At 43.9% G+C, this 27,715-nt stretch overlaps 1 protein-coding gene across 2 annotated transcripts; it reads right to left on the bottom strand.

Moving 5' to 3' along the window:
• Nucleotides 1-1,706: 1,706 nt before the first annotated feature.
• On the bottom strand, nucleotides 1,707-25,935 carry LOC117395267 (DELTA-stichotoxin-Hcr4a-like). 2 transcript variants are annotated; one of them, XM_059006383.1, is made up of 4 exons: nucleotides 25,843-25,935; nucleotides 6,303-6,460; nucleotides 3,254-3,304; nucleotides 1,707-2,555 (listed from the first exon to the last, which is right to left on the bottom strand). In XM_059006383.1, the coding sequence occupies exons 2-4, from the start codon at nucleotides 6,437-6,439 to the stop codon at nucleotides 2,132-2,134; spliced, it is 612 nt and encodes a 203-aa protein (XP_058862366.1). In that variant the 5' UTR covers nucleotides 6,440-6,460; nucleotides 25,843-25,935; the 3' UTR covers nucleotides 1,707-2,131. The 2 variants fall into 2 exon arrangements, with proteins under 2 accessions (XP_058862366.1, XP_034771958.1); XM_034916067.2 differs by lacking the exon at nucleotides 3,254-3,304.
• Between the last annotated feature and the right edge of the window lie 1,780 nt (nucleotides 25,936-27,715).

Here is a 27,715-nt window from a genome sequence, read left to right as displayed (position 1 = left end):
AAGTGGTTGTATTTGAATGTCTTAACAATGACCAAATATCTCATTAAAATACACTGCCTTCAAAGTTGAAGTTGTTCTGATGACATGCACAACCAAGGGCACTGCCTGAGTTCAACACAGCTGAAAATCCCAGAGAGAAATCTACACAGGCAGTAAAAAATAAAACATTAATAATAATAATAATAATAATAATAATAATAATAATAATAATAATAATAATAATAATAATAATAATAACACAACTTGGAAATTATGTGTTAATGATTAGAAACATGTATAATTAATTTGAATATAAGAACAACACTGATAAAATGAAAATGCTAATTAAACTTTAAAAGGGGAGCAGCATTCAGATCATGCAGTAGTAACATTCAGTGTCACCAATGTATTTCCGGTGCTTAAAACTCCACTGCCATTAGTGCCAGAAAGACGGTTCGGTGCTTTTACTGATTTTTTCCCCTCTGATCCTTCTGAGAAGAGAGATTATTGCTCTTTTTCAAGGATTCAACCAAACTTATCTGCTCCCATTTGTTCATTACTACCACTAAATAAACAGCATGATTCTATATGCTTAAAATGTGTGTTTCGCTTCAACACACTGATGAAGCTGAATTTTTGCAAACCAATGGTACGCACAGTGTGCATGTGGCTGCCGACCTCAATGGTCATGTGAGTAGTCCAGACCCAGTGAGAAACTATCAGCATCTATGGTTGCTGATAAAAAAAATAGAATCTAGCACCATATGGCCAAATTTGCATGCTGGGGTGGATGGCTGTGTGCAAACAATCTTCCCAGGAACACAGTGGTTAAAGACACACATTGCAAACCAGTTCCCACACAGGACAGGAAAACCCTCCACAAGGTAATCCTGCCTGTCAGTGAATGGGATCACAGCTGCTTTAACTCATGATGAACAATCTGCTGTCCATTTGTTTCATTCAGATGGACTTGCTGAGCAAAGACATCTATACATGATCAGCCCTGAGCTCCTCACACTGTCCCATTGATTTGTGTATTTAGGATCAGCCCTGAGCTCCTCACACTGCCCCATTGATTCGTGTATTTAGGATCAGCCCTGAGCTCCTCACACTGCCCCACTTATTCGTGTATTTATTATATTGATACAGAATGCAGCTCTATTCCAGTTGCTACAGATACTTCAACATGCACAATGGATTCTTCATATTTTAAAGCAGCACATTGTCCACATCTGGAATTGGAGATCTAGCTTTCGAGAATTTAAACCAGTGGCAGCAGTGTGGAGTAGTGGTTAGGGCTCTGGACTCTTGACTGGAAGGTTGTGGGTTCAATCCCCAGTGGGGGACACTGCTGTTGTACCCTTGAGCAAGGTACTTTACCTAAATTGCTCCAATAAACACCCAACTGTATAAATGGGTAATTGTATGTAAAATAATGTGATATCTGTATAATGTGAAATAATGTATAATGTGATATCTTGTAACAACTGTAAGTCGCCCTGGATAAGGGCGTTTGTTAAGAAATAAATAATAATAGAAGATAGTGGTTCACTTCCCATAAGTATACAAACCACCCTCAAGTTTACTCAACCTCTCCATTTATAAATGATAGAGAACACAACTTCACAAGGTGACTTATTTTATACACAGTTAACTCCCCCCCACCACACCTTTAGAAGTTGTCTCCAAAGATATGAAACAATCAAACAAACACATTGCTTTATTAATACAAGCTTTAATAACTAAGAACTGCATGAAAATAGGCTTAGCAGCTAAGTAGAAAATTCATTTGCATTGTACAATTGTTATTTTAGTGAGTTCATCTCTTTGGAAGAAAAATGCCTTTTACTGAGTTTACTAAAAAAAAACACATACCACCTCACCTCAAGTTGTCCAATAAAGGACATGTTATAAGTGTACATACAGGCTAAAAGTGAACATATAGGTTAGAAGTGTACGTACAGTACAGTGTTCATTTATATCAACAGCATCAACACAATCCATAGTTTGTTATACATGTTGAAAATGCTTTTATACAGTATAAAAAGTAAAACACATCTAGTGCTCACTATATGACTTTTTTTGCAATAGGTGAGAAGAATGATTTCATGCATGCAAATATCAGGGCATTGAAAAGCAAGCACAGTATGTCTCAATCACGTGTACGTTTGTTCCACACTTCAACCTTCATTACTGACCTGCCGGCGGGAGACATTGTGGCTTTTATTTCAACAGCTTCCCCAGTAAACTCTATGAGCCCAGCTGTTGCTTGTTTTCTGATGAAACCCTTCCCCCCCTCGTTATACATTTGATTGTATAAGGCATGATCACAGGACGTTCCTACACTAATGGCCCCTATAGCGAACCAGTTTTCATACAAATTGTAATCATATGGTACAGAAAACATCATGGCAATGCATTCGACAGGATCATTGTTCTTGATGACATCGTAGGTTAAGACACCCACACTTCCACATGCTGTATCACTGGTTTTGCTGAAGGAACACACGGCTGTGGTTTTTTCTTTGATGGTTGGCTGAGGAGGATCTACGTTATATCCACTGAACGTGTAAATCCTGATGAAAAAAAGAACAGCATTACAATGATCATACGAGGGAACTGTATCTAGCAAGCAAAGACCTGTACTGCTAGAGTACCTGTGTACCTGTCCCTGTTTACTGGGGAACCCTGAGCTCGTAACAAAGGTACATTCTGTAACAGTCATTTCTGAATGGGCAGGAAGAATGGGCCAAGCTGTTTACAGTAACTGCACACTTCTGTCCTCACTGTGCCAGCAAAGATACAAGCAATGATTGGATTTTGCTGGATGCCTATTAGTTACCTGATTTTTCTTTTTTTAACTTTAATTTGTTATAAATAGCACTTTTTAAAAAGTTATTTAAGCAATGTATGCATAAAGCTGCTGGAATATTATGGGTACCATTGACTAAATATTAACTGCCTTGTTACTGTGAGTGACCTTGTATTAAATATGACTGATTCAATTTGATTGGACTAAAACTGTAACAACATTTCCAAGGTATGTTGCAGCAATGCCCGCCCATAACATACAGTGCTGTGAAAAATTGTTTGATGTCTGATTTTCAGCATTTTTGCATATTTTTAACACTGAATGTTATTAGATCTTCAACCAAAACTGAATATTAGATAAAAGAGAGAAAGTTATGCAACACTGTGACAGAAATACAATGAGTTCTGGTGATAAATCTTCCTCCTGACCTGTGAGGGCGCTAAAGAAATGGAGGAGAAGTACCTGGAAGGGCTGGCCTGACAGTTCGTTTCCGGGGCCGGGAAGTGGGTCAGCCTGGAAGGAAGCGAGACTCTGTTGTAAGACCGTATTGATTTGACAGGTAAACGAGGGGCAGCTGCAAGTAATAAGGCAGCTGCAACCGTTTACCTAGATATCATGCGGGATTACATATAGGGGCCAGGGTAACGCTGTTCTTTTCCTTTGTTTGGGTAAAGCTCGAGAGAGAGAGAGAAGGACTGAGAGAGGAGCTCTCAATAATAAAGAAAAGAGAGATACGTGTTACGTGTTTTTGTGTTGTGTTTGTCTGTGTTGTAATTGTTTATGTTTTACTTCACCAGACAGTTAGAGCACATCTCCGGAGCTGTCGCCGAGGGTCAGCACAATCCGGAGCACCACTGCACTAACCGTCACGAAATACTTGTGTTTGCACTAAGCACCAGCACGACTGCACTCACCCAGGACTGGTGACCGTGTGTTCCTTTTTGTTCGGGACTGTGCCCTGTTTTGTTATCCCCGTGCTTTACACATTGGTGTGTATAGTCGGGGGTTTATTAGTTGACGGTCACCAGACCTGGATTATAAATAAAGCACTATTTTTCCACTGTATACCGTTGTCTGCCTGTTCACTCCTGCATCGCATCACCGCTACACCTGTTCCCCTTACTAACCACTTTGCCACAAACACCCAATGCCCCCGTGTGAAAAAGTAATCACCCCCTTAGACTCAATAACTGGTTACACCACCTTTAGCAGCAATAACTGCAGCAAAGCATCCCCAAACCATGACACTACCACCACAATGCTTGACCGTTGGTATGAGGTTCTTACTGTGGAATGCAGTGTTTGGTTTTCGCCAGACATAACGGGGCCCATGTCAGCCAAAAAGTTCCACTTTTGACTCATCTGTCCATAGAACATTGTTCCAGAACTCATCCAGGTGCTTTTTGGCAAACTTGAGACGAGCATTCATGTTCTTCTTAGTGAGCAATGGTTTCCGCCTTGCTACTCTGCCATGAATCCCATTTTTGCCCAGTGTCTATCTGATGGTGGAGTCATGAACCTTGACCTCAGCCGAGGCGAGAGAGGCCTGCAAATCCCTGGATATTGTTCTAGGGTTCTTTATGACTTCCTGGACGATTTTACGCCTTGCTCTTGGAGAGATTTTGGCAGGACGGCCACTCCTGGGAAGATTCACTACTGTCCCAAACTTTTTCAATTTGGACAATATGGCTCTGACTGTGGTTTGGTGGAGCCCCAGAGCCTTAGAAATGGCTTTGTAACCCATTCCAGACTGATAGGCATCAACAACTTCACTCTGATGGTAAGTTAGTCAGATTTATATTGGGCAGGGCTGGCCCTAATCAGGCCTGGTTGTTAACCAAAGTACTCAAACAGCTGACCCTTATTATCCCTTTAATTGGGTTGAGTTAACTAGGGGGGGCAATAACTTTTTCACACCTTAAGATTGCATGTTTGATTACCTTGCACACCAAACAAATGAAAGAAACACCAAACTTTGGTGTCATTCTTTCTCTCAGACTCCCTCTATATACGACTACAACCCACAAAAAATCTGACCAAATACAATGTGGAAAATGTGCAAAAATGCAGAAAATCAGACAGGGGGCAAATACTTTTTCACGGCACTGTAGGTACTGGTGGGCCATTCGATTACAGGTTTAACAGAGAACTGATTGATGAAGTGCTGTAGGATCTGGGGACAGATGCAATCCACAATTCTATTGGATAGATGGACAGAACGATTCAGGATTGGTTTGTAGATTCACAGTTTGCATATCATCCTATCAAATCAAGCAGGAGCCTGAGAGACTGAAGCAATGCAGAGCCCAATACAGCCATGTCTAAGAGAACACAGTCTTTGTGTTGCAGTACATGTATGTGTTTCAATATATAGCATATTTATTTTAAATAATGCAATAAAAATGAAACTGCAGCTGGCTAATCTAGCAGGATTGAATTAAATCTACTATATGGGCCTGATTGTGATGAAACTCAGTAAAACAAAATGCAAAGTGCTTTAATAGTCCTATAAAAATGGTACCTGTGTACAGAGCATGCTGGCAATAGGGAAAATTAATACAGGTGCGTAACTTTGTCTGCTCCCACATCATTATAAATTCAGTTATTTGCTAATCCAATACATCACTCAAAAAGCTGAAGTCTTTAGATTTTCTCTACATCGATATTATTGTAGTTGACAGCTTTACAAAATGTGACTAATGACTAAATCAAAGGAGGTTATGATTTGGTTGTATAATGCACTAGTGAGCTTTCACTTAGAGGACTGTGTCCAGTTCTGGTCACCACAGTACCTGAGGGACACTGTGGCCCTGGAGAGAGTTCAGTGAAGAGAAGCAGACTAATCCCATCATGGTTTAGAGGAATTAGAAGATGGGAAGAAGTCTATAAAATCTTAAAAGGAGTTGACAAAGTTAACACTAACGAATACTCTGAAGCGCAGCTCATAATCCAGGTTCCCTGTACTGGTGGTCATGTTTTTGATGCTGAATCACTTGGATCCTTCAATACCCAATTCGACAAAGTCAACTAGCTACTAGGAACTGGACGCCTGTATATGTGCTGAATAGCTTCCTCTCACTCGTGCATGTTCTTAAGTTCCAACAGAGAGGAACCCTCAGTTTATCCAATTTGCTAACAGAACTTCTTAAGCAAAAGCTTACAGTGCAGATATAGTATAGGTTTAATGTTGTTTTTCTGGTTTGTTAGTGTTTGGTTTTGTATCATGTTTGTGTACTTCTGAGCTAGAATTGTTAATTTCTAAAGATTCCATGCATATATCCCACTGTGTATCAAATGAATGCATTACCAAGAATAGACCGATTTCATTTTCAAAGCAAGCAATGTTATTTATTCTGTGTAATTATAGGACAAATAAAACAATTTGGCTTCCCTGCAGAACAGCTTTTTTAAAATTCTGTATTATTATAAAAATAATTCTTCAGTGAAATTAAAAAAATAAAATGCCAAACAGCCTTCGGTGTCAACAAAAAGTAGGATTATGATCACTTACCTTGGGTTTGTTAGAGAGAAATCACAGTTGTTTTGAATTGAAATAGTAACATTTCTGTTTGTCTGTATATTTCTGGAGATTTGCTCTGCTGTTACTCCTAGCAACGAGGCTCCAGCTATAGCTGCTGACACTGCCATCTTCACGCTGTATCACTCGTGCTAAAATTCAAACAAATGCAAATTTATTAGCTTATTGTCACAAAGACGGCCAGAGTGGGTTGCGTCAGACCAGAAAGGAATTCAAACAAAGACAGTGGTTGTGATGAGCTGAGTGCAATGGCTGCACTCAGCGTTTATTAACAAATAAAAGGGTTGTAAACAGCACAAAACAGGACACGGCACTTGCGCCAAAATAAACAGACATACAAAACGACTAAACACTAAACAGACGGTGCAGGACAGACAGACGAACAAACACGGTGAGTGAAAACACGTTAACTATTACTTTTACTATTATTATTATTTTACTTCACCTCCGTCTCCAATCCCGTTCTCCACTCACCGAACACCCAACCACGAGTGACTAAACGTGCATCTATTTATACTGTTGTGCTGGGATTCAATTACTAATTAATTATTCACTTGAATCCCAGCACGTGAATTCATTACGTGCAACCCCGTGCCACACATTATATTTTAAATGCACGTGCGTGATGTGCAATCCCGTGCCTAAATACAAATATACACTTTCTAAATATACGTGAAACACAGACCCGTTTATATCCCGTGTACCAATCTATACACCAACATTAACATACGCACGCATACATACATACACAGAACACACAAATGCACACAGGGGCGGGGCACTTTGCCACATATACCCCCCCTTGTGCGCAGCACACATGGCCTCAACGGCCACCTCCCCCCTTAAATACCCAGCAGTCCAGGCCAAAGTCTCGGGCTGGGAAGGGAGGCTTCAGTGGGCCCATGGCTGGAAATGCTGTCAGCTCCCCTGCCGGTAGTGGCACGGCTGACAGCATGCTGGTCCCGTCCTGCAGCGAAAAAGCTGCGGGGGCGGGTGGTCCCCCGACCTCCCCCTTCTTCGTAGCCGGCAGCTCCCTCCTGTGGGGCTCCGGCCACAAGAACTCCTGCAGCGAAACTGCTGCTGGGGAAAGTGGTCTCCAGACCTCCTCCCCCTTCTTCGTGGCCGGCAGCTCCCCTTTCTGGGGCTCCGGCCACCGTACTCCCTGCGGAGGTACGGGCAGCAGAGGCAGCTCCAGCTCCTCTGCTCCTGGCGGTGGTGGAGGCAGAGGCAGCTCCAGCTCCTCTGCTCCTGGCGGTGGTGGAGGCAGAGGCAGCTCCATTTCCTCTGCTCCTGGTGGTGGTGGAGGCAGAGGCAGCTCCAGCTCCTCTGCTCCTGGTGGTGGTGGAGGCAGAGGCAGCTCCAGCTCCTCTGCTCCTGGCGGTGCTGGCTCCCTCTGCTGTGGCGGCTGGGCATGTGCGCGCCGTGCTGCCTTCAGCAGCATGAATAGAGGCTGCTGGGGGACACCAGCATCCTGCCCTTCTCCCCCCCAAAAATTTTCAGGGGGTTGAGCCTGTAACCCCTCCCCTTCTGGCTCTTGGGGCTGAACCAGCAGGCATTTTCCCTCTGCTGGTGGCTTGGGTCCCAGGGCTGTGGAAGCCCCACCTTGCCTCCCTTTGGGCTGTGGACGCACCGACTCCTCCCTTTTGGGCTGTGGACGCACCGACTCCTCCCTTTTGGGCTGTGGACGCACCGACTCCTCCCTTTTGGGCTGTGGATGCACCGACTCCCCCCTCTTGGGCTGTGGACATTCGGGCTCCCCCCACTCAGGCGTAGGACGTTCGGGCTCCTCCCACTCAGGCGTAGGACGTTCGGGCTCCTCCCACTCAGGCGTAGGATGTTCGGGCTCCTCCCACTCAGGCGTAGGATGTTCGGGCTCCTTCCACTCAGGTGTAGGACGTTCAGGCTCCTCCCATTTGGGCTGTGGACGCTCAGGCTCCTCCCGCTTGGGCTGTGGACGCTCAGGCTCCTCCCCATAACTGCGGAAGGGACAGTGGGCGAACAGGTGATCCTGGTCGCAGAGGAGGCACCCCGGCGATGGCTTGTTACATCGCCGTGGATACCTGGTCCTTAGGCGGCACTCCTCCTCCCTGTCCTTCACCTCTTTATCCGTCTCTGCCTCCCGCTTGGGCTGTGAAGGCAAAACCAGCAGGCATTCACCCTCTGCTGGTGGAGATGGGGACAGCAGGTACTCACCCTCTGCTGGTGGAGATGGGGACAGCAGGTACTCCTCTGCTGGTGGTCCTGCTACCTGGGCTGCTGTTCCATTTATGGTTGCCTCCAGGTAGCTGAGGACAAACTCCACACCTTCCTCCAAGGTGTTTGGGGTGTGTTCCTCCTGATAGGCCTCCCATCTCTCACTGTCCATCATCCACAGGGCCCGGACGACTATGGGCAGAGAATGGGCCTCCAGCCCAGCATTCTCCAGGAACCAGCCCCGCAGTTTGATGGCGTCTTCTGCCATTTGACTTTTTTTCTTCTTTTTTTTTCCCCCCAAAAACAATATTTGTAATCCTTTATATATATATATATTTCTTTTTTTTTTTTTTTTTTTTTTTTTTTGTAATCCAGACCACTCCTGGTCTGACGCTTGGAGGCGTGGCTATCCCACTTCTGACACCACGTGTCACAAAGACGGCCAGAGTGGGTTGCGTCAGACCAGAAAGGAATTCAAACAAAGACAGTGGTTGTGATGAGCTGAGTGCAATGGCTGCACTCAGCGTTTATTAACAAATAAAAGGGTTGTAAACAGCACAAAACAGGACACAGCACTTGCGTCAAAATAAACAGACATACAAAACGACTAAACACTAAACAGACGGTGCAGGACAGACAGACGAACAAACACGGTGAGTGAAAACACGTTAACTATTACTTTTACTATTATTATTATTTTACTTCACCTCCGTCTCCAATCCCGTTCTCCACTCACCGAACACCTAACCACGAGTGACTAAACGTGCATCTATTTATACTGTTTGTGCTGGGATTCAATTACTAATTAATTATTCACTTGAATCCCAGCACGTGAATTCATTACGTGCAACCCCGTGCCACACATTATATTTTAAATGCACGTGCGTGATGTGCAATCCCGTGCCTAAATACAAATATACACTTTCTAAATACACGTGAAACACAGACCCGTTTATATCCCGTGTACCAATCTATACACCAACATTAACATACGCACGCATACATACATACACAGAACACACAAATGCACACAGGGGCGGGGCACTTTGCCACACTTATATATTATGATTTCCATTACATGAGAGTAGATGTTAAAACTTCATGCTGATTTGAACTCGGCTCTTGCCAAGATAAGCACCAACTAAGACGTAGCTTTACAGTAATCTAATGTGATTCATCGTGTCTCCATCCATTTGCATTTCCTTCCATCTGATGATGTAGATATCCTTCTGGCTGGTGTTGATGGCTGAAGTGTAATGCTGGCTCCAGGGATCAGCTTATTTTGCCTCAGAATCGGTGGCGGCAGTGGCAGGGGCGGACATTTTACATAGTATATCATGGGTTATCGTTTGCAAAATGTCCATCTCCGTCACCGTCACCACACTATTTTTCATAAAATAATTTTCAGAATAATTTTCCTAGTGCTATGAAAATTGCCTACTTCTGTGGTACTGTAGTACTTTTTTAGTATGGCTTTATAAACCTTTGTAATGCTTGTCCTACTACAGAAGGTACTGTTTCTGTCATTGTATTGTGTATAAAGTGTTGTTTAATACTTGGCACTTTTCATCTGAATTACTGCAAGAACCAAGCAGCAGCACAAACACGTGGCTGAAGGACATGAAGATGAAAACTCAGTTTTACAATGTATGTTTTATTCTGTAAGAAAATGTACTATTTTTCAGTTACTTTTGTAACTGTTGAACACCTACACCTACCAAATATTAAAACAGAAGCCCTTTTTATTAAATGATAAAATGTAACATGTACACTATATTATAACTCCTAGTATTCACTAGTTAGGGTGGACAGTTCGATTAACTTTCAATGTGTGCACTTGATTGCTTCGGCTGCCTCTGCACCACATTTTCACAGGTGTTTAATGCATTACTCAAAGGTCTGCCCCTTCTGGGAATTCCTTATTTATTGTTTTGATTTCAATTACACAAGAGTAGATGTTAAAACTTCATGCTGATTTGAACTCGGCTCTCGCCAGGATAAGCACCAACTAAGTCGTAGCTTTGCAGTAAACTAACGTGATCCATAGGTCACATTAGTTCACATTAGGTATCTCCATCCATTTGCGCTTCCTTCCATATGATGATGAAGATATCCTTCTGTCAGGTGTGGATGGCTGAAGTGTAATGCTGGCTCCAGGGATCAGCTTATTTTGCCTCCTTAGCGCATCAGCACACACAACAGCTGCGATGCTGGCTCCGGGGATCAACCACAGTGCTGTCTCCCCAGTGCATCAGCATGACAACTGTCTGGATTGAGGAAAGTAGGGTACATCTCTGGGGTCTTCAAGTGGGCACCTTCCATCCTCTGTGTTTCGTCGACTAGCCCACGACACCTCAAGAGGGCTCGACGGCGATTCTGGTGTCCCAGCATCACCCCCTCCGTCACCCATTCAACTCAGCCCAGCTTACTTACCCATACATCAGCGTTTCTTTCTTTCTATTGTGCTTGAGATCCCCAGCCAGTATCTATCCGTCTCAACCACAGTCAGTTGCTGCTCCTCTCTGCTGCTTCAGATAAGTTCTTCAACTCTTGGCCACCAAATCCGACATCTCTGAGAAACCGGGTTGTAGAGTGTGCCACAAATCCTCGACAACCCACCTCCACTGGGTAAACCCAGATTTTCCATCCTTGCTGTTCCGCTTCAGTGGCTAGTTGAGCGTACCACAGTTTCTTCCTCTCATACGCCTCATCTACAGCATCCTCCCATTGCAGTACCACTCTACCAGGTGAACAAGGTGTGTTGATCCAGACCACAAGACAATATCTGGTCGAAGGTTAGTGGTGGCAATCTCAGGTGGAAAAATAAGCCGTTGACCAACATCTGCCAGCATTTTCCAGTCTCTAGCAGCTTCCAGTTGTCCTGGGTGAGGATTGGTTTTAACACCTTTTCTTGGTGGTTGCTCTCCTGGGCGGAGGAATGTTGTCTTTTGTGTGTAATGTTTTGATGGAACAGGTGGCAACTTATTGGTCATGTTACGCTTGTCTTCCAATGCTAAGGCCAAACATTGCAGCACATGGTCATGGCACCAAATAAACCATCCTTGGCTAAGAGCCACCTTACATCCTGTCAAAATGTGCCTTAATGTTGCAGGTGATGAACACAAAGGACATGAGGGATTCTCTCCTACCCAGAGGTTTAGATTCTGTGGTGATGGGAGAACATCATATGTTGACTTGATGAGGAAATTGATCCTGCTCTGTTCCATTGACCATAGGTCTTGCCAGCCAATCTTGCGTTGTTCCACACTCTCCCATCTCATCCGTTCTCCCTGCTTGGCCTGGGAAATGGCCTTTATACACCTCATCCTCTCCTCCTGCTTTTGCACCTTGTTGACTACCATCTTCCTCCATTGAGCTGGGGCTGCCTTGTGCCATGTAGGAGGAGCTGAACTGAGACCAAGACCCCCTCTTCCATGCTGAACTTGCCCCATGATATCACCAATTCGAAGGGCAGCCTTTGCGTCCTCCACAGCTTTCTTTGCCACCCACTTTCTTCCAGTTTTCAGCACAGGTGCTGCCTCCCTTACACATTTGTCGCGTGACTCTACTAATGTCATTTCCAGTCTGACCTTGGTGCACTTAAACTCCTCGGTTAGAGCTGATGCCGGTAGCTGCAGTATTCCTTTACCATCTATATTAGTATAAAGGCAGCCGATTAATGGAACCATGTCACATTGAAAGTTAAATGCCAATTGAAAATGCATATTATTGAACAGTGTGTAATAAATAAAGGAATGTTTTCAGCACTTTCAAGGTTTAATTGAATGTATGCATATAGCAGAAAATAAATTGTATTTATTGAAAAGGGACATGTTTATAAAATGCAGAGGAAATAGATAAAAACTGAAAATATAAAGTTAGAGTATTTAGATTGGCAAACATAAACAATTGCCTGTGGCTGAGAGTTATGTGCCAAACGTTTTTATTCAAATACTTATTTTTTCTGTAATAATAATAATAAGAAGAAGAAGAAGAAGAAGAAGAAGAAGAAGAAGAAGAAGAAGAAGAGCATATTTTCCCCATGATGATGATATCAATTCGATTAAAAATAAATAAATAAATAAATAAACAAACGTTTGGCAACGAGACAGAGGTTTGACTATTTTTGTTTCTGTTGTAATCGCAGCCATTACCAATCACTTCATTTTTAATAAACTTTATGCTCGTACAGTTGCGTGGTTTCCTGCAACTAAATAAATCATCACAGTGGCGCTCTTTCAATTATTTGTCCGTAAAGGTCATTATTAGCAGCAGCAGAGCAAAAGCAATAGATGATTTGACTTTTTAACACAACTGCAAACTAAAAGGCAGGTACAATGAGCAATAGGCTAGATGGGATGCAGTATTGAAATACTTATCACATTCTGACGTGTTTCCAAATTAGCGATTCATTTTAGAATACATTTCACCACACCAAAGCTTGTTTTGTTGCATTTTGGGATAATTCTGTATGATGAAATGCATCAAGTAGCCTATTCTATTTTGCGGTGGTATACCAACATCTGTACAAACAAACACATACATGCATATGTATTTCTCGTGTGTTGTTGACAATATAACTCCCCTACAAAGTAATCATTAAAAACCATAGTTGCACTAACGTTAGATTCAACGGCACAAACGAATGGGACAAGTTTGGTTGAATTCCGTTATTTTAAGGGGGCTCAGTGACGTCACTCGCCTTAAAATATATTGCTAATATCTCATTAACAATAATAGCAAAAACGTTTGTTTGAACGGCACAAACCGGCACAAACATAGCACAAACGATACTGACATCACTACCCTAAAAATACAGTTAATATCTCAGAAAAAAATAATTGCAAAAACGTTCGTTTCAACGGCACAAACCGGTACAAACATAGCACAAACGAATGCTATATGACTCACCGTTTAAGCATAAAGGTCGATTTCACTCATGCTCTGCTTGAATTGAAAAATAAAGATCGGAAAAAACGGTAAATTCTTTCAAAAATAAACGTCGCTATTAATCATCGATTTGGTAAAAAAAAAAATAGAAAATACAAGCCTAGTTATAAGTTATGATGTTTCCGTGATTTCATATTAGTTCAGTAAAATAATACATGTAGCATAATGCATTCTGTTAATGGTAAAGGCATATTTTATGTAAGGACTGGGAATCACCAACCTGCTTAATTGTGCTGTATCACAGTATACTGCAGTTTTGATAGACCAAGGCTGACTGAGAAATATGTGTTGCGTTTCTTTTGTGCATCAGTGTGTATATATATATATATATATATATATATATATATATATATATATATATATATATATATATATATATATACAGACGTGCTCAAATTTGTTGGTACCCTTACAGCTCATTGAAATAATGCTTCATTCCTCCTGAAAAGTGATGAAATTAAAAGCTATTTTATCATGTATACTTGCATGCCTTTGATATGTCATAGAATAAAGCAAAGAAGCTGTGAAAAGAGATGAATTATTGTTTATTCTACAAAGATATTCTAAAATGGCCTGGACACATTTGTTGGTACCCCTTAGAAAAGATAATAAATAATTGGATTATAGTGATATTTCAAACTAAATAGTTTCTTTAATTAGTATCACACATGTCTCCAATCTTGTAATCAGTCATTCAGCCTATTTAAATGGAGAAAAGTAGTCACTGTGCTGTTTGGTATCATTGTGTGCACCACACTGAACATGGACCAGAGAAAGCAAAGGAGAGAGTTGTCTGAGGAGATCAGAAAGAAAATAATAGACAAGCATGGTAAAGGTAAAGGCTACAAGACCATCTCCAAGCAGCTTGATGTTCCTGTGACAACAGTTGCAAATATTATTTAAGAAGTTTAAGGTCCATGGAACTGTAGCCAACTTCCCTGGGCGTGGCCGCAAGAGGAAAATCGACCCCAGAGTGAACAGAAGGATAGTGCAAATGGTAGAAAAAGAACCAAGGATAACTTTCAAAGAGATACAAGCTGAACTCCAAGGTGAAGGTACGTCAGTTTCTGATCGCACCATCCGTCACTTTTTGAGTGAAAGTGGGCTCCATGGAAGAAGACCCACTTTTGACAGAAAAACATAAAAAAGCCGGACTGGAATTTGCTAAAATGCATGTTGACAAGCCACAATCCTTCTGGGAGAATGTCCTTTGGACAGATGAGTCAAAACTGGAGCTTTTTGGCAAATCACATTAGCTCTATGTTCACAGACGAAAAAATTAAGCTTTCAAAGAAAAGAACACCATACCTACAGTGAAACATGGAGGAGGCTCAGTTATGTTTTGGGGCTGCTTTGCTGCGCCTGACACAGGGTGCCTTGAATCTGTGCAGGGCACAATGAAATCTCAAGACTATCAAGGCATTCTGGAGCTAAATGTACTGCCCAGTGTCAGAAAGCTCTGTCTCAGTCGCAGGTCATGGGTCCTCCAACAGGATAATGACCCAAAACACACAGCTAAAAGCACCCAAGAATGGATAAGAACAAAACATTGAACTATTCTAAAGTGGCCTTCTATGAGTCCTGATCTGAATCTTATCGAACATCTATGGAAAGAGCTGAATCTTGCAGTCTGGGGAAGGCACCCATCAAACCTGAGACAGCTGGAGCAGTTTGCTCAGGAAGAGTGTGCCAAACTACCTGTTAACAGGTGCAGAAGTCTCATTGAGAGCTACAGAAAACGTTTGATTGCAGTGATTGCCTCTAAAGGTTGTGCAACAAAATATTAGGTTAGCGGTCTCATCATTTTTGTCCATGCCATTTTCATTTGTTTTCTTATTTACAATATAATGTTGAATAAAAAATCAAAAGCAAAGTCTGATTTCTATTAAATATGGAATAAACAATGGTGGATGCCAATTACTTTTGTCAGTTTCAAGTTATTTCAGAGAAAATTGTGCATTCTTCGTTTTTTGTGGAGGGGTACTAACAAATTTGAGCACGTCTGTATATATATATATATATATATATATATATATATATATATATATATATATATATATATATACACACTGATGCACAACAGAAACGCAACACTCAGGTCTAATGGATTTAATCAAATATTATAAACAGAGATTTCAAAACAAAATCACAGAAAATGAAAATGTGAACACAATTCCAGATCAAAGAATCATGATACGTTTTGTGAGCCAGCTCACAGGTTCACCAGCAGGAGGCGTTCATGGCAGGCTAGGAACAAGCCCACAGGTGTTGCAGATAACACAATGATAGACCTGTGGTCAGCATATTTGCCTGCCATGACGTCAAGGAGTTAACGGGTAAACAAGCTGCAGGTGAGGTTAGGTAGGGGATCAAGGTTGTAACATGGTTAATTCGCATTAGCCTTAATTGCCCCTCACCTGTAGCCTGTAACCGTACAATTACCAGAGAATCAGCACCCTTTAAAAGAAAGCCATCACATCCAGTCAAGGTTGGCTTCCAACCAGTGAGCAGTGTGAGCTTATCTACAACCAAGACTGAATGGGAATATAAAACAGAAGCTTACAAACTGCCTTTGCGACTGAAATCTTCTTTCCTGGGCTGGTGCTGTTGGAAGGGAATACAGCAACGAGGAAAGAGACACTGCTGGTTTTCACATGCTGGAGACGAGCTGAAGCCAACAAACAACCTGGTAAAACCCAGGAACCAATTAATTCAACTGGATGTGGTTAACTGTCCAGTTAGTTTACATTGTTGTTTTTTTGTTAAACAAATCCTGTTTGAACTGTTTATTTTGTTTACATCTCATCTCGCAACCAGGATGCTATTTTCTTTTGTGAAGTAAGCGAGTTTATTTTTTTTTTACTTTTGTGAAGTTTAATAAACAAACTTGGATTGGAAATTACTGTCTGCTTCGTCTGTGTGCACCCACACGCCCACAAGTGGTGCCAGAAGTGGGGCATGTCACACAGAGAATCAAGCCAACCAGCCAGCCAGCCAGCATGTTCCCCGTTAACCCCAATGTCATGGAAAGACATCCCGGGGACAGAGGGAGCAGTCGGCCCAGCAGTAGTAGGGCCAGGGGAACTAGCCACTACTGTAGATCATTTGTTAGCAGCCATGCAGCAACAGCAGCTACAATTCCAGGACATTATTCTGAAGTAAATAGGGTCTTATCGACCTACTGGACCTAACCAGGTGCTAACTAAAATGACACCAGAAGATGATATGGAAAGCTACCTGACGGTTTTTGAGCGTACCGCTGAACGAGAGAGCTGGCCAAAAGCGGAGTGGGCAACCATCCTAGCTCCGTTCCTCTGTGGGGAGGCGCAGAAAGCCTATTTTGATCTGGACCGAGAAGCTGCTTGCGACTATCCCAAGCTGAAGACGGAGATCCTGGCCAGACTGGGGGTGACCATGGTGGTCTGAGCCTGGCGGTTTTATGAGTGGCATTACTACCCTGAATGTCCTGGTCGCTCCCAGTTGTTTGACCTGCTACACCTGGCAAAGAAGTGGCTTCACCCAGAACTCAACCCAGCGGGACGGGTTGTTGATTTACTGCTGATGGATAAGATTGTCCGGAGCCTTCCCGCTGTAGCAAGGGAACGAGTGGGTGAAGCAGACCCCAGTACTTTAGATGCCACCATGGCCACATTGGAACACTATACCGCTGTGCAGGCTTTGGTACAGCCGGATCAGCCAGTCCAAGGGAAGAGTGACCACGGCACCCAAGCAGCCCTCCAACCTGACCCCGAAAGAGTCACCCCGAGGTGATCTCCAGAGAGAGCCGCAGAGACCTCGAAGGCAATATCTGGGAAAGCAGGGTCAACCTGTCGCTACCTCAGACTACAGGGAAGCCATCAGGTGTTTTAGATGCGGCACTACCGGACATATCACCAGACAGTGCAGGAAGAAATCTCCAGAAAAAGCATCCCCTGTCTCCAAACCAGCCCGGTGAGTACTGATCCCTTAATTGTTTCAGTGCGGGTGGAGGGTCAAGATGTGGTTGCTTTGATAGACTCTGGTAGTTCAGAAACATTAGTCACAAGGGACCTAGTACCCTTGGAGAGGTATACGCAGGAGAGTAAGGATGTGTATATCCGATGTATCCATGGTAACATTAAGCCTTACCCCACAGTAGTAATCAGGGTAGAGATAGCAGGCCAAAATTTTTTAGTGAAAGTTGGCGTAGTTCCTAGCCTACCAGTTGCAATGATTATAGGAAAGAACTGTCCGCAGTTTTTAGAGTTGGTTAGGGTAGGGGCAGGGTTACTGGGGCAGGTGGAGGTGCCCCAACATTCTACCTCAAGCCCAAGTCAAGAGGTAGAAATGGATGATCTCCAACCAACCACCTCACTTCAGAATCCTGAACCAGAGAGGGAGCTTTTTTCTTTCCATAATGAGGTTATAATGCCACCTACTGGCGAAAAGAAAACTAGGTCTCAGAAAGGGAAGGACGGGAGAAATCTGCGGAAAACTGTATTAAACCTGGCACATGTACACTTACTTGGGGGACATTTGGGAACAGATAAAACGAGGGCTAGGATTCTGCACAGGTTTTACTGGTTAGGGGTGTGGCGTGATGTGGCTGACTTTTGCGTGGCATGCCCCGAGTGTCAGCGTGTGACCGGCAAGAAACCGCCTAAAGCCCCGCTAATCCCCATGCCGATCATAGAGGTCCCATTTGAGAGGATTGGGATAGATCTAATAGGGCCCCTTCCTAAAACTAAGTCTGGTTTTAAGCATGTGTTGGTCATGGTAGACTATTCCACACACTACCCCGAGGTGGTACCGTTACGGAACACCTCGGCCAAAGTTATAGCACAGTCCTTGTTACATATTTTTTGTAGGGTGGGGTTACCCAAGGAGGTCCTGACCGACCAGGGCACCCCTTTTATGTCTCTGGTGTTTAAAAAGCTCTGTGCCCTCCTGAAGGTTAAAAGTTTACGCACTTCCGTTTACCACCCACAAACTGATGGGTTGGTGGAACGTTTTAACCAAACGTTGAAGCAGATGTTACGGAGGGTCACTGTTAACCAATCGCTGGAATGGGATGTCTTTCTACCTTACCTCATGTTTGCCTATTGCGAAGTTCCACAGGCGTCCACTGGGTTTAGCCCATTCGAGCTTGTGTTTGGGCAACAGCCCAGAGGACTTCTGGATGTGCTACGTGAAGCATGGGAGGCGGATCCAACTAGGGGACAAGCGGTTCCTGAAGATATAACCTTACTGCGGGGTAGGCTAGCAGAGATGGCAGATCTGGTGTCCAGCAATCTCCAGGAAGTGCAGGGAGCACAACAGCGTCAATATAACAAAGGAGCCCGCGCTCGTGAATTTCAGGTGGGCGACAGGGTATTGGTGCTCATCCCATCCAATCCCTATAAGTTTCTGGCACAATGGAGGGGACCGGTAGAAATTGTAGAAAAGGTAGGCCCAGTTAATTACAAGGTACATCAACCAGGGAGGCATAAGCCTTATCAAATATATCATATTAACCTTTTAAAACCCTGGAAAGACCGGGACTGTTTTTTTTTTCAGACAACCTGACCTGGAAGTGAGGCACGACCCGGGGGTTCCCTGACTGTAGCCACCGGCGGCCAACTGAATAAACAGCAGCAGGCCGAGCTGGATAGGCTGATACAGGGTAACGGAGCAGTCTTTTCAGACCTCCCAGGGTCAACACACCTCTTCCAGCACCGGATCGAGACCGAACCGGGAGTAAAGGTACAGCAAAGGTACATTAGGTTACCAGAGGCTAGACGGGAAGTCATGCGCAATGAGGTGTGTAAAATGCTGGACTTGGGGGTTATCCGGGAGTCACGCAGTGAGTGGTGCAGCCCGGTGGTCATGGTGGATAAACCAGATGGTTCAGTTCGATTTTGCATAGTCAGGAAACTGAATGTGGTATCTAAATTTTATGCTTATCCCATGCCCCGGGTGGATGAGCTAATGGAGCGGTTGGGGACCGCCCACTATATCTCTACCCTGGATTTAACTAAGGGATACTGGCAGGTACGGTTGTCCCCAAGCTCCTTCGAAAAAACGGCGTTTGCCACCACGGACGGCTTATTTGAGTTTGTGGTTCTGCATTCTGGTCTTCAGAGCCCCTGCTGCTTTTCGTGATCTTTAGTGATGACTGGCAGACTCACCTACAAAAGCTTCAGGCAGTACTGGACTCCATACGTGAGGCCGGATTGACAGCTAACTCAAAGAAATGTAGGTTAGCCTTCTCCGAAACACAGTAACTGGGGTATACTATGGGGCAGGGCTGGCTGAAGCCACAAGAAAAGAAGGTGGAGGTCCTTCACAGTTACCCTCGGCCCAAAACTCAAACAGGTTTGAGCATTTCTGGGGTTAGCGGGGTATTATAGGAGGTTTATACCACAGTTCCCCACTCACGCTACACCCCTCACAGAGCTCACAAGAGGTAGGAAAAACCAACCCATGGAGATACGGCGACATACCCCACCCTAAAAGTATATCTATCGGTAGGTCCGATAAAGCGCCACCTGGTAGTGGGGGTGGCCGAAAAGTTACCACACCCGATTATTCTGGGTCGAGACTGGCCGCAATATAAGGATTTAGTAAAAGCATTGGCAGCCTCGACCACATGTGTAGACACGGCAGACCCCCGGGGAATGGAAGTAATTGGCACCATTTTTTCTTTCCATGCAGGACTGTTTTCTCCACTTTTTCGTCCTAGGAAAACACACAAGGAGAGACGGAGGGAAAAGTGGGAAGGCACATTGATCCGACATGGTTGGGGCCTGGCGGGGGAAGGGTTTGATGGTCCCAAACGACAGCCCCTGTCAATATCCCGGACGTGTGGGCCTCAAGCGCGGACCTAGTGTGGGAGCAGAACAACAACCCCACACTGGTGCACGCTTGGGAACAGGTTCGGTCTATTGAGGGTAAGGATGTTGACGGCATCGGGATGCTGTTATATCCCCACTTTGATGTAGAGGGGCACTTGCTATATAGGGTAAATCTAGCCCCGGGCACAGGACAGCCTGTCAAACAGTTGATGGTTCCCCCGTCCTGTCGACCAGACGTCATGAGGCTGGCGCATAACGTTCCCTTTGCAGGATACCTTGGTGTTGACAAAATGAGGGACCGAAAACTGGCTCGATTTTATTGGGTAGGCTGTACACCGAGGTGGCGAAATATGTAGCTACCTGCCCGGTATGCCAGAGAGTAGCGCCGGGTCGAGTGCGCCCCGCCACTTTGGTCCCACTGCCTATTGTCTCCACTCCCTTCGAACGTGTTGCAATGGACATAGTTGGGCCAGTGCTGCCTTCTGATTCTGGGTACACGCACATATTAGTGATGGTGGATTATGCAACGCGGTACCCGGAAGCAGTTCCTTTGCGGTCCACTAGTGCCACTGCAATTGCGAAAGAATTGAGTCAGATTATGGCTAGAGTAGGGATCCCAAAGAAATATTAACTGATCACGGAACGAACTTTTTGTCCAAAACGCTACAGCAGGTGTACAAAATTCTAAAGATACGTCCCATCAGGACGTCTGTTTATCATCCCCAAACGGACGGTCTAGTGGAGCGTTTTAACCAAACATTGAAGCAAATGTTGAGACGGTTTGTGAGTCAGGAGCAGAAACATTGGGCTACTCTTCTTCCTTACCTACTCTTCGCCGTGAGAGAGGTGCCTCAGAGCTCAATGGGATTTTCCCCCTTTGAGTTGTTATATGGCTGGCAGCCATGGGGCATCCTCAACCTGTTGAGAGAAGGTTGGGAAGAACACAAAAGCTACTCTAAAAATGTAGTGCAGCATGTGCTCCTACTACGGGATCATCTTGATTTAATTGGTCGCTTGGCTCAAGACAATCTTAGATCGGCTCAACATCGGCAACAGCAGCATTACAATACTAATCCACAAATTCGAACCTTTCGGCCAGGAGATAAAGTAATGCTGCTTCTTCCGTCATTGGAGTCGAAACTGTGTGCTAAATGGCAGGGGCCATATGAGGTGATACGGGCCGTAGGACTAGTAAATTATGAAATTAGGCTGCCCGATCGCCGTAATAAAACGGAAATTTACCATGTCAACTTATTAAAGCCCTGGAAGGCAAGGTAGGTCTTATTCATAGCCCCAGGCGAGATGGAATTGGGGGAACAGTTACTTCTGGATCCGCAGGTGGAATTGCGTAAGTTTGGAAATTTGGGGATGTGTTTTCTGACGTGCCCGGCAGAACTAACCTTACCTAATATGCTGTTATTACTCCGCCAGGGATCACTGTTCGGGAGAGGCCCTACCGGATCCCAGAAAGCCGGCGGAGTGGCGTCCAGAACGAGGTGAGGGTGATGCTTGAACTTGGGGTCATTGAGCCTTCCAGAAGCGAGTGGTGCAGTCCCATCGTTATAGTGGCTAAGAAGGACGGCACTAATCGTTTCTGTGTTGACTTTCGAAAGGTCCATGTTATCGCCAAGTTCGACGCCTACCCCATGCCTCGGATCGACAAACTCTTTGACCGACTGGGGATGGCCAGGTTTATCTCAACTCTCGACCTGACGAAGGGATATTGGCAAATCCGTTTGACCCGTAATTCACGTGAGAAAACAGCATTTTCAACTCCGGACGGACTGTTCCATTTTAAAACCATGCCGTTTGGGCTACATGGTGCGCCCACCGCCTTTCAGAGACTGATGGACGAAATGTTACATCCCCATCGTGAGTATGCAGCAGCGTATATTGACGATGTGGTTATATATAGCTCCACCTGGAGAGAGCATGTAAGTCGACTCACAGCCATCTTTCAGTCTCTAAGGGCGGCCCGGCTGACAGCCAACCTAAGGAAATGTGCGTTTGCTAAATTAGAGACCCAGTACCTAGGATTTATCATGGGAAACGGACGGGTGAAACCCGTGGCCACCAAGGTCCAGTCTTTGGTGGATGCGGCAGTCCCCAAAACCAAGTCCCAGGTGAGGTCACTATTGGGATTGGCTGGTTATTACCGCCGCTTTATCCCCGAGTATGCCACCATGGTCAATCCCTTGGTAGACCTCACTAAGAAATGTGCGCCAAATTTAGTTAAGTGGTCAGCGGAGTGTCAGGGAGCGTTTGAGACCATTAAACAAAAACTGTGCCAGGCTCCTGCGCAAATATCGCCAGATTTTAGCAAGAGATTCTTCCTCCATACCGACGCGTCAGAGGTTGGTTTGGGGGCGGTCTTGTCTCAGAAAGTTAATGGGGTGGAGCACCCCATTCTCTACATCAGTAAAAAAATGCTTCCTCGGGAGCACAATTACTCGGTTGTGGAGAAAGAGTGCCTGGCCATTAAATGGGCTACCCACTCCCTCAGATATTACTTACTGGGACATTCATTTGATCTGGTCACGGACCACGCCCCACTCAGATGGTTAAGCACCATGAAGGATAGCAGTGCTCGAATAACTCGGTGGTATTCGGCATTGCAACCTTATATGTATCATATGGTACATCGTGCAGGGAAAGATCACCAAAATGCGGATTATTTTTCCCGGGAGGGGGGAGTAATGGGAATGGTAGATTTGGCTGAGTGTTCCTTCGGCTCCACTCTGAGCAGTGGGATATGTGACAAAGAGAGAATGAACTCTTGTTTTAGATCTCCCTCCTGACCGGTGAGGGCGCTAGGGAGGAGGAGCAGACATCCCCAGGGGAGGTGGAAGTCGGCCACCTGGAAAGGGGGCGGAGCTGCAGTGTGCAACGTCATCGACCCGGTCGGGAAGCACGGTGGCAATCATGTATTGGTTGACGGCGGTTGCCCTCGCTGACCAATGGGGTCAGGATGGAGCGTACAAAAGGGGGGCGTGGCCCAGGGTTCTGTTCCTTCTGGCAAGGTACAGTGCGTGTGAGAGAGAGCGAGAGAGCGAGAAATGAGCAGGGAAACAGAGGAAGGGATTTGGAAGACGGGTCGTCTTTGTTGTGTGGACTTACCTGCTAACCCATCTATTTTTGTATTTTAGAGCACTAACGGGACGCTCCAGGATTACGCCGGAGGAGCGACAACCCGGAAGTGCTGGTTTTATTACCCCCCGGATTACAAAAGGAAGACGGACTGTTTTGTTGTTTGTTTATTTGGGACTGCAACCCCCGTTTCTCTTTATTTTGTCGGGTTACACATCGTTGTGTACCCCGGCTTCCCTATTGTTTATTTGTCTCTATTATTTTTTAGTGCGTTTTGGTAACCTGTTTGCAGGAAATAAAACCCAAGCACTTAATTGGAAAAAGGACTGGAGTCTGTTATTTTACATCACACTGCGTTCATCCTGTCACACTGTGGTAATTAGCATTTCTTGAAACCAGGTGTTTTTCTGAGTTTATTTAAACCCTGACATTGAATGGTGTAGATCAAGGGTCTCCAACTCTGGTCCTGGAGAGCTACTGGGTCTTCAGGTTTTCGTTTCAACCGAGCTCAAAGTTACTTAATTGCACCAATTATTGGCTTAATCAGTCATATTAACAGGTGTTCCAGATCTTTAGCCATTAAAGACACCCAGAAAACCTGCAGGATAGAGGCTCTCCGGGAGCAGGGTTGGAGATCCCTGGTGCAGATTGATTATTATTATTATTATTATTCTTATTATTTATTTCTTAGCCGACGCCCTTATCCAGGGCGACTTACAATTGTTACAAGATATCACTTTATTTTTACATACAATTACCCATTTATACAGTTGGGTTTTTTACTGGAGCAATCAAGGTAATGTACCTTGCTCAAGGGTACAGCAGCAGTGTCCCCCACCGGGGATTCAACCCACGACCCTCCGGGCAAGAGTCAAGAGCCCAAACCACTACTCCACACTGCTGATCTGGTGCAGATTGATCTGGTGCAGATTGATCTGGTTTAGATTGATCTGGTGCAGATTGATGTTCATTGAACTGTTCGAGACTGCACTCTTTAATAACTTATATATTTATATTCTATCCATTTGAAAAGCAACACAAAATGTAAACAATAAAGCGGATCTATGCTGACTCTTCTGGTGTATTCATAGTGCTGCAGGAAGAGGGCAGCAGCTGTTCAATATCCGTCTGTTGGTCATGGCAATGACATGGAGAGGTGGGAGAGAGGGTGTGTGGGCTTTCCCTCTCTCTGAGAGGCGGGTCTTGGGGGGACTGCTGGCACTATAAAATAACATTCTGCTGTTCCCTCAGCTCTGCCCTTCTAAGATGTACTGAGCATGCGGAAGCTCTGGTCCAGGACCGAGAACGGTCGGGAGAAAGAAAAACCTGGGAAAGAAATCCCAAAAGAAAATAAAACAAAAGTAGTGGTAGCGGATAAACCTTGGGCAGACCCCATAAGTAGTTTTACAGCAGGCTGAGGGAGCAGCGAGTGTAGGACGGAGACCCAGGCCGTGCGGGTAGCGACGGTTGGGGAAACGCTGCCGAGTGCAGCACCTTTTATTTGTAGTTTGATTACTGTGTTTTATTTTCCTTTATCCTTTCACCTGCACTTGATCTTTGTACCGCCTCTGGTATTGCTGTGGTTCTGTCTGCCATCTTGGTAGACAGACTATGCTCAACAGCGCCCTCTGCGGGCTAAAATGTGGAAGCACCCACCCTCAATAAAACTGGGCACCTTTGCGGTGTTTCAAGTTCACCTTTCTGTCTCCCCAGTGTCAGTGAATTACCCATCACCCTTCCACAGTGCCTTATAATGGAATTGAACATAATGTAGCCTGTTCACTGAGTATTATTATTATTATTATTATTATTATTATTATTATTATTGTTGTTGTTGTTGTTGTTGTTAATTAATTTATTTCTTAACAGACGCCCTTATCCAGGGTGACTTACAATTGTTACAAAATATCACATTAGAGATAAGAGCAGTTTTAAATACAATAAAGTTAGTATAAAAAGGAGCCAATTCAAATAAGAAGAAATACAGTAAATAATTACGTTTGAGAGCGATTTTGACTAACAGCAGTTAACCGTACAGTAAAAAGATTTGCTTATAAGAGTAAATTTCATTAAGTGCAAGTAGTCAGTGCAATAAATGGATAAGAATGATTTCAAATCAGAGCAATTACAAAAACTGTGAATACGGGAGTAAAATCAAGTACAGATACTGAAAATAGTTAGAATTGAGAGCAGTAGCAGAATACAGCAAACCAAACCTGGAGCTTAAATTCACCGAGACTTGTTATGCATTCAGATTGTTTTGTTTTTGTTTTGTTTGTTTGCTTAACAAAGACACTCAGTCCACTTTCCTCTTCCTTTCTGAACCCACAGACCCACAATCACATATTTTAATCAGCTACAGATCAAAGTGAACTGCTAGTCTGCAGCACTATACGCATTACAATTCATTATTATAGTGTTTTAAAATGAACATTACAAAGTTTAGGTTGTAAACCCAACAGATTTCTAACCTGTACTTTGGAAGCAGGAGCTGGAACTAGGAGGATGTCAGCGCAGTCCAGGTGTGCAGAGCCAAGTAAAATGTGAAGCAAAACTGTCAGCTTTATACTGTTACACAAGCGAGGGGTGCGGCAGAGGAAGATAACCCTGGTATTTGGGCGTGTAAATTTACTCAGGCTACACCAGATTAAGAACTTCATCTTCTAAGAAATGATGTGGATAAATGTAAGTGCCACAAGCAGTACAGGTAAATTATTAAACATTAGGTCAAATACAAGTGGTTTGCAAAGAACCGTTGCAGTATTGTTATACAAACTATATAACTACATTCCCAGTGAGTAACACATTGGATCCGTGAGTGATCGTAGAAAATAGAAGTAACTGAACAGTGACCAGCCAGCCCATAAAGCAGTCAATGAAAGGCAAACAGTTACAGGAAAACACGATTATAGTAAAATACAGCTACAGTAAAATATAACATTAATATTTACAAAATCTTTCTTAATGTTCTGGAATCTGAACACGTGGTAAAGCAGAGTGTACTGTGAGTGGTGAGAGAGCTCTGTTCCAAGCATCTCAATATGTAGGCCTGCTGTATATCTTATATTTTAAATACAAATAAAATAGAAGTTTCAATACATTATTTTCCTCAATCTCTGATTCCAGTGCAACATACAGGAGCAGACTACTTCTAAATGAGATTTGCCATCAGCAAGCAGCCACATTGCTCTCCCTAAGACTATATGCAGGGTGGTTACTATTAACTGCAACCAGGCCCCCGACTGATACCTACAGTAGTCAGGGCCATTTCTAGCCTTTTAGGGCCCCCCCCCCTCACTGTAAGCCACTCAACTTGGTATGACATCAAACCAACATAGGCTTAAGCCTAGTGTCTTGTAAACGTTTGTATGAGCACACATATGTACGAGCAAACATACAATGTGCAAATAAACATGTAAAGACTAAAGAGGGACCTGTTAGCAGCAACATCATCTTTTATTAACAAAAGGCAGTGAAAACAAAGTCTGGAATAATTAAGTCTGGAATTAATTAACTAATTGTCTCCCAGCAAAACCACAGCAACCTAAAATGACCATATTCACACTGTCAGAAATGTGATTTTAAAAGGACAAGAATATAACATCAATATTAATAAGTAGATGGGTTCATACCTTTATTGACTTGCATTTGGTTCACTGCTACTTAAGTTGCCTTACACTGCTGGGACTGGTAACTGCTGCTGACTGGTAAGACTGGTGCTGATACTGCTGGGACTGGTGCTGACACTGTGACTGGTGCTGACACTGTGACTCCTGCTTTGAACGAGTTTAGCACACAGTTTCTCACTCAATTCTAATATTCTTTTGTCTGTATAAATCGATGATAGGAAGTAGTACAGTACTTCAGGCGGGGGAAACCGGTCGCAGACGTCCTGGTGCTGCCTGGTGCAAAGGCCGGGTCACTATAGATGCAAATACACAGCCACTATGCTATAATAAAACGCTATGTTATGGCAGGTAGGGTGATACTTGGACAAGCTGACTGTCCATTTAAAGTAACGAGAAAAAAAAATATATATATATATATATATATATATATATATATATATATATATATATATATATACAGCCAGCTATCCTGGTTTAGCTACACATTTAATGTCATCATAAAAACAGCTCTGCTGGCATCAAAACATTCTACATGAAAAAAAAAAAGATTTATCAAAACGTATTGCAGCTAAACATCACATTGCGCAGGGGAAAAACAACAATATAAATGATAAATTCACTTAACATTGATTCTTACCAAGAGTTGGCTTCTTTAGAAAGAAATGTTTTTTTTTTCCATTTCATGATAGTTCTGCACTGTAAACCAGAGTACAGA

The sequence above is a fragment of the Acipenser ruthenus genome, chromosome 32 (assembly GCF_902713425.1).
Source record: "Acipenser ruthenus chromosome 32, fAciRut3.2 maternal haplotype, whole genome shotgun sequence".
NCBI lineage: Eukaryota > Metazoa > Chordata > Actinopteri > Acipenseriformes > Acipenseridae > Acipenser > Acipenser ruthenus.
Note: the sequence above shows the minus strand (reverse complement) of the source record. Positions and strands in the feature narration are given on the sequence as shown.

What these genes read in the sequence shown, in the direction of transcription:
- LOC117395267 (XM_059006383.1), bottom strand. Translation starts at nt 6,439, where the DNA reads ATGGCAGTGTCAGCAGCTATAGCTGGAGCCTCGTTGCTAGGAGTAACA. An exon ending in TTCTCTCTAACAAACCCAAG is followed by an intron (nt 3,305 to 6,302) that starts GTAAGTGATCAT and finishes GCTTCCTTCCAG; the next exon opens with GCTGACCCACTTCCCGGCCC. An exon ending in TGTCAGGCCAGCCCTTCCAG is followed by an intron (nt 2,556 to 3,253) that starts GTACTTCTCCTC and finishes TTTTTTCATCAG; the next exon opens with GATTTACACGTTCAGTGGAT.